General features: G+C 39.8%; 1 protein-coding gene across 2 annotated transcripts in view; it reads right to left on the bottom strand.

Annotated features, from left to right (window-relative positions):
- The window catches only part of ALCAM (activated leukocyte cell adhesion molecule), a 192824-nt gene extending 179494 nt beyond the window's left edge, over positions 1-13330 (bottom strand). Inside the window, exon 1 of one of the 2 annotated variants that reach the window (XM_033129984.1) lies at positions 12559-13330. In XM_033129984.1, the coding sequence (XP_032985875.1) occupies positions 12559-12631 (73 nt within the window). In that variant the 5' untranslated portion in view covers positions 12632-13330. The remainder of the gene's footprint in view (positions 1-12558) is intronic. The other variant, XM_033129990.1, reaches the window with a different exon arrangement.
- Positions 13331-14965: the final 1635 nt, after the last annotated feature.

The raw sequence follows: 14965 nt of genomic DNA, 5'->3' as shown, positions 1-14965 counted from the left end.
ACCCTGAGGTAGCTACTATTTATGCCTATTACACAAATTAGAACAGAAGAGGGGTTAAGTACTTTTCCCAATGTCACCTGGCTGGGATGGTGGAGAGTGGAGACACAGGCTTCAAAACCACAGAATTTGGCTCCAAAAGCCACATTTTCAAGCTCTAATCTGTAACGGAAAGTAAAGACAACAAAACGAGCACTTACTTTAAAGAATGCTTAAAACTATAATGAACAAGCCATAAGCCTGAATCCCCAGGCTGTCCTCCTAGTACTGCCATAAGAGTAGATACCTAATTTCAATACGAACTTTGTTTAAAAGCTGTCTCTGTGTTGGAAATTCTTAAATATGCTAGAGTACTAGGCCATTTCTTCAACTGATAGCATTTTAGTAATAAATTAGGAGCTCTAATATATGGGATTCTGTAATTTTCTGTGGAACTCAAAAAAATCATCTCCATTTTGAATTAAAAAAAATAAGTGGGGAATCATAATTTAAAATTGTATATTTTTAATTGGACCTCAAGTCAAATTTGTTGACAGCAAACAATTCAAATCTATACAAATTTTTTCTTAATTGATGTTACAATTTTTAATCTTAAAATTTTTAAGTTGCAAAGACCTTAAAAATGACATGATACTATACTTCCATGACAAAAGTGAATCTCATAAAAGGTAAATGAATTGTCAGGGTCACACAGGTGATGGATAGCAATTTGATTGAAAATATAACTGGAGTTATCTAAATCAAGGGGGCATTTGGGAAAATAACAGAGAGAAAGATGTATGGCCTATTTCCATATAGAAATCTATAATCATTTGGTTAAAAATATAGACAGAGGAATTGAGAAAAATATCAACTGTTTTTTTCTCTTATTCAAATATATAACTGTTTCCTTTTAAAAGATACCACAAAATTAATATCAAAAAGTCATTACTTTACCATTAGAAATAAACTTTGTTCTCCTTTGATGCCTCACTATAGTAAAGTATGCTTCTCAAAAGTATACCTACTTTAATTTCTTCCAGCAATTTATAATCCAAAGTGTACAAAGAACTAAAAACAATGGTTTAAAACATATATTATTTGTAAAAGCAATTTTTGAATTCCACTGATAAGAGAAGAATATTGTTCAATTTCCAAAATATCATTAATGTTAAAATTGTATTTTAATAATTTCACTATTAAGTTAGAGAAAAATCATAATAAATAAAGCATCCTAAATAAAGTGCTCATAAAAGGAAAGTTATGGAGCTCCCTCTGTTGAATGGCAGTTGAGAAAATGTGTCTTGTATTTAAAATCATAATTTATCATCAAAATGACTCCATTATAATAATTGTAAATAATAATTGTAAAATTTTTCTCTTTCTAAGGTTTAATATCTTTCAAATTATAGAAACACATATACAATATTGATTTCTAAGAGTACTACCATAAATTACGTATGTCCTTATAGTTTTAAAACGTGTTCTTTTTTTCTTAATGGTTTTTGTTTTGCAGGAATTACATTTTAAAACTGTTATTTTCAATGTGTATTTTTCTGTTGTTTTCTTTGAGTTGATAAAACTGAAAAGTTACTTGGTACATACACATTGGGACACTGAAATATCCTAATAGGAATATGAATTCCAATTTTATTCTGGAAACCCAAAAATGTACTTAGATGGAACTGAAATATATCTTCAATCAGTAACATGAAGTATTTCTGATATGAATAAACTAACATTATAATGTTATAATTACCAAAAAATGTGATTCGTAATAATTATTATTCGTTGTGAGCCCACTATGGACCAGGCACTGAGAAATGCACTATAGACTCATTACCTTTTTGAATATCCATATTTAATGAAATTGGTAATATCGCTATGTTCATTCTGCAAATGTTAAAACAGCAATAAAAGCTAGAAATCAAACTAATGCTCTGAGCCATAACCAAAGCTCTTGAGCTCTTGTGCAGTGGAACCTGTGCTCTATATTGACAGTCTGTGGAATCGGTGAGCATTGACAGCCTATACAAATTAAGCAGACATTTATTTTTTTTTTAAATATTATTGAGGTATAGCCGTACTGTCTACCAAAACTCACTACTCAGCCAGTTCAAATCCTTTGTAACCGAACATCTTGGATCAATTCTAAAAAGTAACAATCTCTAAATGACACCCTGAGACTCTACTCTTTTTTACTGTTTGTCACTTATTTTTGTAAGGAGACATATTTATCAGCAAAGAGAAAAACAGCTAAGCAGATGCAGGATTTGTTTTAATAAACAGATATTTATTTGCCATTCCAGTATGATAAGAGAAGCAATTCTTTTTTTCTGATTTTGTTCTTAATTTTTTTTAATTAGTTTTTTGGGGTGACAAGTGTTAGTAAAGTTACATAGGTTTCAGGTGTACAATTCTGTAATACATCATTTGTATACCACGTTGTGTGTTTACCACCCAGAGTCAGTTCTCCTTCCATCACCATATATTTGATCCAAGAAGCAATTTTATCTTACACTAAACAGTCGTTCCAAAAAACAATTTCTACTTGAAAACTAGATTGCCATCCACTGGGACTGGGGATTAATTCAACAAGGCAAATCCAGATATGTATTACATTTTATTCTTAGGTCTGATAGCAAAAGCATTATTCATATTTAGAGTCAGGACCATCTCTGCAAAAAAATATAAAACTTATGTCTTACAACCAACATAAATATTTTTTTGAAAAGTGTCATACTTATCATCCAGGTAGAGAACATGCTTGTAGAATAAAGTATAAATGCCAAAAGTTTGTACATTTAAAACTAAATGCTAGGCAGAAACTGATTTATTCATGAAATTACAGTATGTGCATACTAATATTAACTCCATTAGGCATATTTGTTGCTTTGTTTTAAAAATATATGTTCAGCATATAATTGTTGAAAACTCTTCATATACATATTATTATGGTTTTTCTATAAAAGTGGCTATAAAATAAATATTTTCCTCCTTTCTTATGGAAAGAAGTACAGGGTGAAACATATTTAATGGCACTGATGTTTTTTATAAATTTACAGAAAGTGATACTTTTTATCAGCTCGTAAATAATTCTGATGAGTCTGTTAAAACAAACTTGTTGGAAGAATTGTTCAAAACGTGATTTACTTAAAAGTAACTGAAGTCTGTTTAGTAAGACGTATTATGCAGGGTTTACAAAATGGCATTAGTTAGACCACCCACACAATGTATATTTACAATGAACTAACTAACACAGATATTTGAAACCATTTGAGTAATGTAAAACAACATCAACTACTCTTAAGGATTCCACAGAGTATAAATCTTCCAAAATGGAAGAAAATATGCCCTATAATTACGTAGTTTATGTTCTAAAAGTTAGCCATCTTCTGTGGAAAAAGCAATAATAGTAATTCATAATAAATGCACTTCTTTCCCCCACTTTTGGCCCCATCTCATGTATTTTATTAAGTTAGACACCAAGCTATCCATAGCTTTGGCCTTACATGAGAGTGTGTGTGCCTATTACTTCTATAGTTCTATTTCCCACAAGCTTTAAATAAATAAGAACCAACGTATTATCCTATTTACGAAAAAAAAAAAGTTTTAGTAATAGTACAGAGTTACAGAGGAAGTGTGAGGACAGGGCATCCCAATATAGTTTTCTTAGAACTTTTAAAAGATACATGCTCTTTTTTTTTTAATTGAGACATATAACATATGTTTTTTTTAATTGACATATAACATTGCATTAGTTTTAAGTGTACAACATAATGATTTGATATAACTTTATAGTGCAAAATGATTACCACAAGAAGTTTAGTTAACATCCATCACTGCACATACTTACAATTTTTTTTTCTTGTGATGAGAACTTTTGAGATCAACTTTGAAATATGCAATAAAGTATATACTCTTTGAACTGTAGTTTTAGAATCTCTTTCTAAATGAAAAATACACATACTCTTTAATTCAGCAATTTCACTTCCAAGACATTTTCCTACTAACATAATTGCACATATGGACAAGAACTTATAGGATGTTCACTTCTGTATGGTTTGTAATAAAACAAGATTGGAAACAATCTACATTTCTAAGAACTGAGGAAATGGTTAAATTAATTTTGATGCATACAATAAAATACAGTACACCATGTTTAAAAAATGAGGTAGAGTTATATGTACTGATATGGGATATTCTCCAAAATGTGCTGCTAAGGGAAAATGGAAAGTTACAAAATGGTGTGGATAGTATATTCCTATTTCACTTTTTTTAAAAGGGGGAAGTGTGTATGCAAATATTTGCTAGTGTATGAGTATTTGAATAAGATCAAAGAGATCCTTTTCTGAACCCCATATCCAGTAAGTAAATTAGGGAAATTACAGGAAAGCATTTGAACAACTTCTAGGAATTCCTGGTCACCTCAAGAGTTAGAAGCCATATTCCTTCCCACCTCAGCATCTTCACTCATATTATTCTCTCAGTCCATATCTTTTGCTTGCCTTGTCCTTAGCACATGCCTTATGTGTCACTTCCTAAAAGAACCTTTTTGATTTTCTTCTAAATTCCAGAGCAAATATGGCAACTTTAATGTAAATTATTCTAGCAAATAATTATAGAATTAGTTGATTGACGTCTGTTTCATTCACAGAGAGGACATGATGTCTTGGAGTGATAGGACCCTGAGTAGGGACTAGTTTATTGCAGTAACCCCAACACCAAGCACAGTGCTTTGCACACATCAAGCACTCAATAAATACAGTATTTGTTGAATGCTCTTCCATATGTTGAATTGTTAATTCACATGAATTTTACTCTTGAATTAGCCAACAATGTGTCCTTAGACTACTAGCTAAATGATTTTAAGGTTCTTTACAGCCCCAAAACCTTAAATCTATGAGTCTAAGCATAAATGAAACGAAGAACACCGTTGTCTCTAAAACATGGCTAATTTGCTATTGTATTTTAGGTAATCTCTTAACCTGAGGCTTCATCTATCTCAGCTGTCAAATAAGAGAACTAAACAAGATAAATGTCTAAGGCACCTTCGCATTTCTCCAGCAACTCCTCTATCACATTTTAACTTCTCATCATGAATTGTATATTGCATGCTGTTAACCCTTCAAAATCTCTCTCTCTCTCTCTGTCTCTCTCTCTCTGTCTGTCTCTCCTTCTCTCTGTTTCTCTCTGTCTCCTCCCCCTCGCCCCTTACACACACACATTGAACTCCCATCATTTTATTCCAGAGAAGATAAGTCTGAGCAGTAGAAAACAGTATTCTTACTGGACACTGCTTGAGCTTTTATAATCTGTCATATTTCTCGCCCAAGGATCTAGAAGAGGAAGGTGTAAATTGTGAATGTGGGCCTAAGGTTCTGCAGTAAGGGTCTTTTGCTGCTGCCACATCCCCCACTATTATTGTGAGAGGTAGACTGATCGCAAAAAATGCTCCTAATTCTCTCTCCTGGTCTTTATCAACACCTTTTGCAAAGTATTTTTAGCTCCTTCCATTCAATAGGTGGAGATGATTTCCCCACCCTGGAATCTGAGCTGGGCTTGGGACTTGTCTTCACCAAGAGAATTTGTCTTCCACCAAGAGAACAAGCCTAGGGGAAGGTTTTAGAGACTGAAAGACCAGGGAGAAGAGTCAACTTTCCCTGAACAATAACCCGCCAACTCCCAGGAGTAAAGCTGCCTAGGCTGACCCACAGTGGACTACGGAAGAATGCAAACATCTAGCTAAAAGCAGAAAAACACCCAACTGTCCTGACTGAACTGTCAACCTGCACAATAATGTACTTCATAAAATGGTTGCTGATTTAAACCACTGTGTTTTGGAGTGATTTATTACACAGCATAGTTAACTGATACACTGTGGTTCAAAGATTGAATAAGAGTAGTTAGGCCTCTGTTCATGTTTTTTGCTTGATTGGAGCTAGGTAAATTCCATACCCACTACCAGGGATAAACTTGGGGATTTGCTGACTAGAGTTCTAGCCACATGACCAATGCCCTCTCCCTTCATTCTTCCCTATTAATGAGGACAATACTATGACATCCTTTATCTTGTGTTCTTAGATCATATCCTCTCACCTTTCCTTATTCCCATCCACTTTGGGGGTTTGTTGAGTAACTGAGACATTGGACATAGCTGGACCACGCATCACATGAGTGCCTAATTAGGAATAGTCCGTCTTGGCACCAACTGTCCTAGCCATATTGTTGGCTGAACCAGGTCAGGTCGCCGTTTCTGATACAAGTGTAGCTTATATGTACAAAAAGACTTAGGGCTTCCTTCAATTTTATAGACTTCCCTGCCATTTTTTCTTTTGTTTCTTTTTTTAGATCCAAATTGATAGTAAGCTACTGAGAAAGCTTATAGAAGAACAGAATGGGAATTATGCAGTTGGCTGAAAAAAGGATTTTAGGATCAGACTGAAACAGCCCTTCTCTAGATATTCCATAGCTAAGTATAGCTGCTAGGTGAATTTCAATCACCATTATTCCTTGGCATCTCAGGTTAATTCAGTTTCCATGAGATCCTTAATATTCCACACCCACTACAACATTCTGAGGTTCCAGGCTATAACCTTTTCTCTCTTATACTTGACAGTAAAAGGGCATATAACTCCTATTGATAGTTCATTGTAGCTGACACTAAAATTTAAAAAAAGGTTAGAAACATGAAATGGTTAGGATGAGGGATGCATGTCTTATAGTTAAGCACTCTAAGACAGACATATAGATAAGCAAGTCATTAATAATTATGATAACCATATAATGTGTCATCCAAACTGTACTTTTGAAAGAGTGAAATAGAGTACCATTAATAATTGAATTGGGACATCAGGCATAAACCAGGACTATCTTGGATATAGCAGGCTGTATGGTTCATGGAGTGATACAGGAGAAGGTTTTAAAGGAGACAAAAATGGGGAGGGAAGCCAGAGAAACTGGACAGCTGTCTAATTTCTGATTCATCTATTCTATCACAGTTTAGTTTCATTATGTTGTAATACTGTGACTTCTTAGATCAGACACAGGCATGTTCATTGAAGTACCTCAACTCAAAGTCAAATTAAGAAATCCTTTGATTAGAAACTGTTTTGGATTATGCACAACTCTGATTTCTCCTTGAATATAATGGATAATTGAGAAGTGAATGGATAAAGAAGAGAAGAAGCACTAAAAGCTAATTTCATTCTTGGAACATATACTGCAATAATGGCTTATGATAATAGGTGACCATAAAACAATTACTGAATACCACAGCATGTTTGGGACTAGTCTTAGTTGAAATATATATGGTATTCCATCTAATAACAAGATAGAAGAGAGAAAATATAAATGTTATTATTTAAACAGAGAAATTAGCTGGATGAAAACATCGGTAATTCTAGATATATGTTAATACTTTGTACACCATAGGAATATTTATAATAACTGTAGGATTCAATCTTATCAAACAGCCTATAATCCTCTTCTGAAATATAGAGGATATATTTTCTTGACTTTTATCTCCACAGGAAAGGGAAAATTCTGACCTAATTAAAAAAAAATAATGAGAAATATAAACGGTCATTTTTCTGGTCTTTCATTTCTTATTGAAAATGAAAAGAAACTGATATCCAAAAGTAATAAATAAATATTAATTCATCACCCACCACTCCCAAGAAAACTTTCTTTAGTATTCCAGTGAGTTAGCTTATCTCTTAATATGCCACATACATCCATATGTAAGAAATGAAGTGGGCCTTTGTGAAAACCTAACAATGGAAAATACAATTAACACTTTGAGAGGAGATAAATTTAAGTTTTTATGCATACACAGAGGCACAGAGATACTATCTTATCATATCTGCATCTATGCTGCTGTCCTGCATATTTGGGATATATATTGCATGTGTCTACCTGAGTTAATGCCTTCTGAGAGGTAGAACTCTTTGATACTTTATGCAAAATAAATGGCCAGGACAGAAAAAGGCGTGTTTGAGAATATAAGACAAGTTGATTGTAAAGCATTTAAAATGCTATATGACAAATTTCTTTGCTTCCTTATGCTGCTTCCCTCAATGGCTTCCAAGCCTCCGACACACAGCCATATGGGCAACTGAACTTTTTCTGAAATGGATTTATTATATCTTTGAAAGCTAGTAGATTGAGTGGCTGCTGATCTCATTCCTTTAGAAGTCTGCTGTTTATGGGTTTTTTAAATATACATCTCTGTCTTCCACCTCTTACCTCAACTCAACTTTGGATTCTCTTCTTAAATGTGTCCTGAGAAAGGAAAGAAGGCCTCAGTTTTCCTACCTGTGAGATCACAACAATTGCAATACTACAAGGATAGAAATACTGTGGATATTAAAAGATATACCATATGTGAAATGTTCAAAAATAAAAAAATAAAAAAATAAAATAAAATGCTATATGACAAAATACTGCCATCTTCCACCAAGCAATGCTGACAACTTAGTATTCAGTTTTATAAAGGCCTATATTTAATGGCATGAAAATTTGGAGAGTAAAAGAAAAAGGAGAAGAAAAAAGAAAAACCATTTTGCCTGCTTTTAATAAAATGGTTGTGATAATTAAGTACAATAAAGAGTGTTATTCTATTAAGAATATAATAAAAGTCTTAATATCGCTTGTTTTACTTGAAAAGTTCAAAATGCTGAGCAAGGGAATTACTAATCAGAACCATGCATGACATGGGGAGAACATTTAACAGATGGGAAATAAAAAAGAGCAGAAAAATAACTTTCCCAAGGTCACAATATTCTTATATAGCACAGCTAAAAACTGAACACATGAATCCTGACCCCAAAATACAGAATTTTCTGGTAACACTTATGACTATTAAAGTAGGTTTTTATCTATTATTTTCTTTTTAATAAGTCAACAATAGACAAGCTTTCTCTTCCAAATTTCTATTAAAAAGATATGAAAGTTTGAATTTTCTGTAAAGTCAGAAAAAGTTTGGAATCCCACTTTTGTTAGACTACTCATGAAAGTATTTTGAATTTGCACAGAATTGAAAACAGGAGGAGAGCATTAGTGTTTTCTATTTCTTTCTATATTGCACTCACAACCATGGTGCAAATCAACTTCTTTGTTTAGTAGAATTTTTCAGGTGTATATATAAGTCTTTTTCCCATGAACATATTAGCATCAACGTCAGTTATATTTTGTTCTAGGAACTATATATGAAGTTTAAATAGACGCAGACGTCCAGGAGGAATGGGTTACACTAATGGAGTTTTTTGAGATCTAAAAACCTGTGGGGGTCTCTTTACACAGGAGAGTGGGAGACTAATTCCTCTCCATCACACTGCTTCTTTTTTCTTTTTTTCTTTTTCTTTATAGCCCTATTCAGGCCTGGAGGAATAAGTACAAGATATTATAATGAGTTTATAAAAGTAAGAAAAAAGGTAGAAAATTAGCAGTTGGAGTCCACTGACATTTTCTAGTAATACAATTTATAGGAATTGTGTCCATCCAGACTGTCTGAAAGCATTAGAAAAATACAGGAAAATGATCTTCCTTGCCCTAATCAGCTTTTTACCTTAGGCTGTTATAAACAGTTTTGACCTGAAGATATCTCAGAGAGTAGATCTTTAGTCCTCTGCTTTACTTACACATGAGAAACCCAAAAAGGTGGAATGGCTTGCTCAACGTGCCTTTTAAAGGTAGATGGCACTGAGCCAAGCCTAGAAAAGCAGTTTACTGAAAATAGTATCCTATTAAATTGTAATTTTTATTGGATTAAATAAATCATCAAGGAAAAAGCAATATTTAGTGGCTACTAAGAAATTTGTGGTTTTAAAATTAATAAATTTTAACAGTCCCACATCAGGTAGTCTGAAAGAACATAATTTAAGTTGATGCTTTTCCCAAGGCTTCATTAGTAAGATAAACTGATACTTTCTGAACATAATATCCTCCTGAAAAAAAAGGTTTCAGTGTGCTTATGTCTTGGAATGAACCTTATACCAGTGAGCAATTAAAAAAAAATTCCAGAGAGGAGTGCACACAGATGATCCAAGCGAAGAAACAGTTAACTGCAGGGCCCCACTTCCTTGTAAATAATCAAGGAAAGCCTTTTTTAAAGCAATACAAAATGTCACCACAGGCTGACGCTCTTTCTATAAGAATAATGAGATTCTTTGCTCCCTGGTAGGATGAGCACATACTTCATTGCCTTTGTAAGTCCAAATTCAGTTTTCCTGTTTCATATATATTTTCCCTTCCCTTCAAAATAAGCAACATGCCATGCCTAAAATACATCAATGTTCATGTAGCGACAGATGAAAAGACCTACAGGAGCAGGTTCATGAACTCGAATTTTTGTCTGGATCTGGACACACACTATTACAATTGCTCCGGAAATGAGGGCCGCAGACGGGGAAGTCACTTAGTCCCTTTGACTAAGCCAGCGGTCGGCCTTACATCCCCACCCGGCTCAGCTCTGCGGAGGGCTGGGAAGAGGCGCACTGCCGTCCAGGACTTGCGTCCTGATTCCGGACATGGTGCTTTTAGCGTCGCAATCGTTTATTTTAAAACATACTGACACCTCACCGAGCACCTCGCGCATATGGCAGCCGGGTAAATTCCAGGAAACCCCAGATCTGAGGGGCTGAGGCTTCTCACCCCTAGGGGAGCCGGGCTTGACTCTCGCCAAAAGCGCGCAGCTGGAGAAGAAACGCGAGCCCACGCGCCAAAAGAATCGCCACCAACGGGTCTGAAAGAGGAACCTCTCCCCTTTTGGCACTTAACTGTGCGGAAAAACCTGTCCTCCGAGGTGTCCCCACAGAAAATAAGAGCGCGAGCGCGCCGAAAAGGAAACTGGGCGTGTGCTCCCGGGGTGCGGCTGTAGGTGAGATTACACTCTCAAAGTGGCGAGAGGGTTAAACTGAAAACCAACTGCGAGCGTGCGGATCTTTGCATTTTACAAACTACATCACCCATGTCCTCCCTTCTATCCCCTCGGCTCCAGAGTGAATGACCTTCCTTCCCATATCGGACACTGGGATCACGAAAAAGAGAAAGCCACACAGTGCCAAACCCAAGGGGATCTCCCTTCACCGCCCCCCTCCCTGGCCAGTTCCCCGGGTTTCCCACCTCCCCCCCACCCCACCCGCTCTAAATCCGGTTCGACTCACATTTCACAGTCCCCGCCCCATAGCTGAAGATTAGGCACAGATGCCTCTTTCTCCAGCCTCAGAACAGCAGGTGAGCTCTTTGCTTCACCCAGAAATGTAACTTCATTGAAGAGATCGAGAGAGGGCACCCCACCCCCACCCCGCACCACTACCACCACAAACACACACAGCAGTAGTTCACAAACACTCCCCAGACTCTAGCCCCCCAGCCTCACTTTCCCCCTTTTCCTGGGAAAGATCCAGAGGCTTTCTAAACTCTCTCTGTCTCTCTCTCTTTTAAACTCGGCTTGCCACCAACTGTAGGGATGTACAGAAATTAAAGATGCAAAAAGGAATTGAGTTTTTCTTTGATAAAAGCTAAAGAAAAGGATAAAACAACAAAACAGAAGCCAAAATAACAGGAAGTAGGAGTTTTACTTGCAACCGTCTACAAAGAGCTAGAGATCAAAACTTCAAAGGGAGAAAAACATCCAGAAAATCCTCAAGTCTAACGAAGAACTGAACCTGCTGCTCTGTCAAGTGACGGTGAGCACGCAGAATGCGCTGTTAGGACCAATTCGCGTCAGCTGCCCGCGGGTCTCAGGATGACAGAACCACTAGACAGCCCTAGGGTGAGGAAAGGGATTCCCGGCGAGATATTTTTAGTTGTTGGGGGTTTTGCCTTATTTCTTCTCAGGTTCAGTACAGAACTGAGACCTGAGGTTGAATCACGGGTCCTGAAAAATTTACAAACCCCTCAGTGCGGTATCACAAACCTGGCTGCTTATTCTAATTCAGTCTGCGTTCTTTGCCTGCCACCACCCGCACACTCACTACCCACCCAGACAATGGAGGAGAGGGGCGTCTAAATAGCGATTTAAGCTTTAGGAGGTTTGCTTAAGGGAGTGATTCAAGTCCTCTTTCTCCTCTACCCCCCCGACCCCCATCGCCTCTTCCCTTCATACCACGGGGAAGTTACCAGGGGATTTATCACGAAAAAGTGCAGGCAGTTAGTGCCTCCGAGAGCCAAGCGAAAGAAAAACTGCCCGGAGCAAAGTGACGTGGACTTTGAGATCCAGGGACTGGAGGGATTGTCAGTGGCCGAGAGCTCGCCGCCTAGGCGGGAGCCACAGGGGGAACCCGAGGCAGAAAGGCGAATCTTGCCGGCCCCTGGAGCCCAGACCCCGGCTGCACCCAAAGTTCCTGGAGATTTACACAGTGCCCACAGTCGCTGCCCAAACTTGAGCCAGCCAGCTGAGCCCAAATGTGCGGCGCAGGTGACTGAACCCGGGGCCAGCTCTGCGCCCTCACCGCTATCCCTTTACCTCCCCCACACGCCTGGGAGCACAGCTCCCGCGGTGCAAGACCGGGGCCGGGGACCGAAGGAAACTGCCCCGGACCCACGTCGGTCCCGGGCTGCTCCGAAGTCCCTGCTCACCTGGCCTGAGGACAGCAGCGGTGATCAAGAGGCAGAAGACCAGAAGGCAGGAAGGAGTCCCCTTCGATGCCATATTCCTCCTCCTCCGGGGCCACCGACAGAGTCCGCGCCGCAGGAGGGGGGCGTCGTTCCCGGCCCCGCGCTGCCCGCGCGCTGGCGGTTCGGGATGCAGGGGGCAGCGGCTTCTCCCAGACACTCCACCACCCCCTGGGCTGTGGCGCTGCACCTTCTGGTCTCCGCCGCACGTAACTTTCCACCACGCAGTGCCCCAACTCCTCCTCTCTCCCTTTTCAACACTCGCCCTTGGCCCCCTTGGCTGCTCCTCCCGGGACTGCCGACCCTCTCTTCCCGGGAGACACTTGAGCAATTCAGACAGGTGTACGTGGTTCTTTTTGGCTGGTCTATTATTTCCCTTCTCTTGGAATAATAATAGTGGTAGTGGCAGTGTGCGTAAAAAGCCCAGTGCTAGGAAGGAATCGTCGGGGATGGCAACCGGGAGCGGCGGGTCCAGGCGGTCTCCTCAGGTGGCAGCAGCGGTGGCAGTGATAGCAGCGGCAGGGACAGCAGCGGCGGCAGCAGCACTCGGGGCTGCTCTGAGTGGAGGAACTGGAAGGCGTGTGTAAACTGCCTCTCTCCTCCTCCCTCCGCCTCCTCCCTCCCTCCCCTCTTCTCCCGATTTCCCAGGACGCAGCGCCGAGCAGGTGGTTGGAGCGCGGATCCGCAGCCTAGAGGCGCTGCAGGACCGAGTCCGAGGCTCACTCAGCCCAGCTCTGGAACTTCGACCCCGAGGCGCGCGCCGCGGGGCTGGCACCGGGTTGGGCGGGGTTTTCTCGTGGCTCCGCCCCTGGTGCCCCACCCGCCAATAGGGAGCCGACCACGGAAGCTGTGCACTCCCGGTGCGACCCGGGGACTGTCAGTTCCTTGTGGCGTTACCCTCTCGATAAAGACTCAGTTCACATTGCCCACCCAGTTTTGTCGCGGTTCAGAAAGCCAAACTGCCCTTTTCTTTCCCCCAAGACTCCCATTGCACTGACTCACACTCCTCGGGGACTTTTCGGTGGTGATATTGCAGCTTCCTTAGTCTTTACAGTAGTGTGGGGCAGGGCGGTGGAGGTGGGGAACTCACGCGGGACGCGCACTTTGGGTGGCAAGGGCGAGAGCAGAGGAGGAAGGAAGAGGCTGGAGGAGGCCGCAAAGGTGGAAACTCGCCTCCTGGGTGTTAACAGGAACAGCTACTGGTTGGCCTGGGGCAACCCTACGCGCAGAGCTGGTCCCTCCCCTTTCACCCCCCACCACCACCAACCCTCTCGCACGCACCTTTAGAAGGCAGATGACTTCAGTGGACTGCCCAGTACCAAATAGAAATATTTACTCTTTCCCAGAGGAAATTAAACCAGGAATTTCTAGACCACACTTCGTCACACGGATTTCCCCAATGTCTACAAAGCCAGAGCGTGTGTCTCTTTTCCTTTGAATTAACCGAAGATTTTAAGTTTCAAACAGAAAATCCTCAAGTTACTCAGATTAAAAGCCAAGCTCCTCCTTGTCCGTTCCAGAAAGCCAGGCACCCCCGCAGATGGACAGGCTTTTCGGGCAATTTCTAAAGATTGAATCACCTCCCAGGCTGAACATCCGGAAGCTGTGTCGCTTTCTGATCAGGCAGAGAGCATGAAGGAATATATTCCTCTAGAACACTGGGGTGGAGCTGTCGGAGCCCAAAGTGTCTCTAAATCAGGGAAGCAGGTTCACAACTCTCATCCCCGAAGCTTAATAAAATATTGGTCCCCTGAACCACTTCGCCCCGGCATTAAATAGCCTTTTCGTGCATCACAGGGTCACCCCTGTGTGAGGCTAGTCTCCAGCAGAGAATGCCAACTAGTGATCCTCACATGCTGTGCTTTCATTAGAAGGCTTCCACTCACCAGCTAGGTGGGGCTGAGGGGAGTTTCAGGCAGGAGAAGCTTAATAAAACCAGCACACACATGCACACACACGCTCCCGCATGCACACACACGCACAATGATCTTTGAATTCTTTGTCTTTTCATGCTGGAAACGATTAAGTTCCATCTTCAGCTGTGATTTTTATCAAAAGACTGCCTGTCTTGTCCTCCTGCTTCTCCTTGCATTATATTACCAGTATTCTATAGTAGAGCTCTTATATTTTTCCTCTCAAAATAAGTAGTTTCTCCCCCTTGGCTTTAACATTAACATTTCATTTGCATCTTATGAATCAACAAGAAGGCTAATGCTATGAGGCAAATGCTTTTTAATTCAATATTCCATAAACTGAGTTTGACTGAATTGCTAGTATTCCGTGGATCCTGTCGAATTTTCATGGGGAAGTGTTTTTCTTTTAACAGCGGCTCTGCGTAGCATGTATTAGAACAAATCATCCCAACTATATT

Source organism: Rhinolophus ferrumequinum, chromosome 2 (assembly GCF_004115265.2).
Source record: "Rhinolophus ferrumequinum isolate MPI-CBG mRhiFer1 chromosome 2, mRhiFer1_v1.p, whole genome shotgun sequence".
NCBI lineage: Eukaryota > Metazoa > Chordata > Mammalia > Chiroptera > Rhinolophidae > Rhinolophus > Rhinolophus ferrumequinum.
Note: the sequence above shows the minus strand (reverse complement) of the source record. Positions and strands in the feature narration are given on the sequence as shown.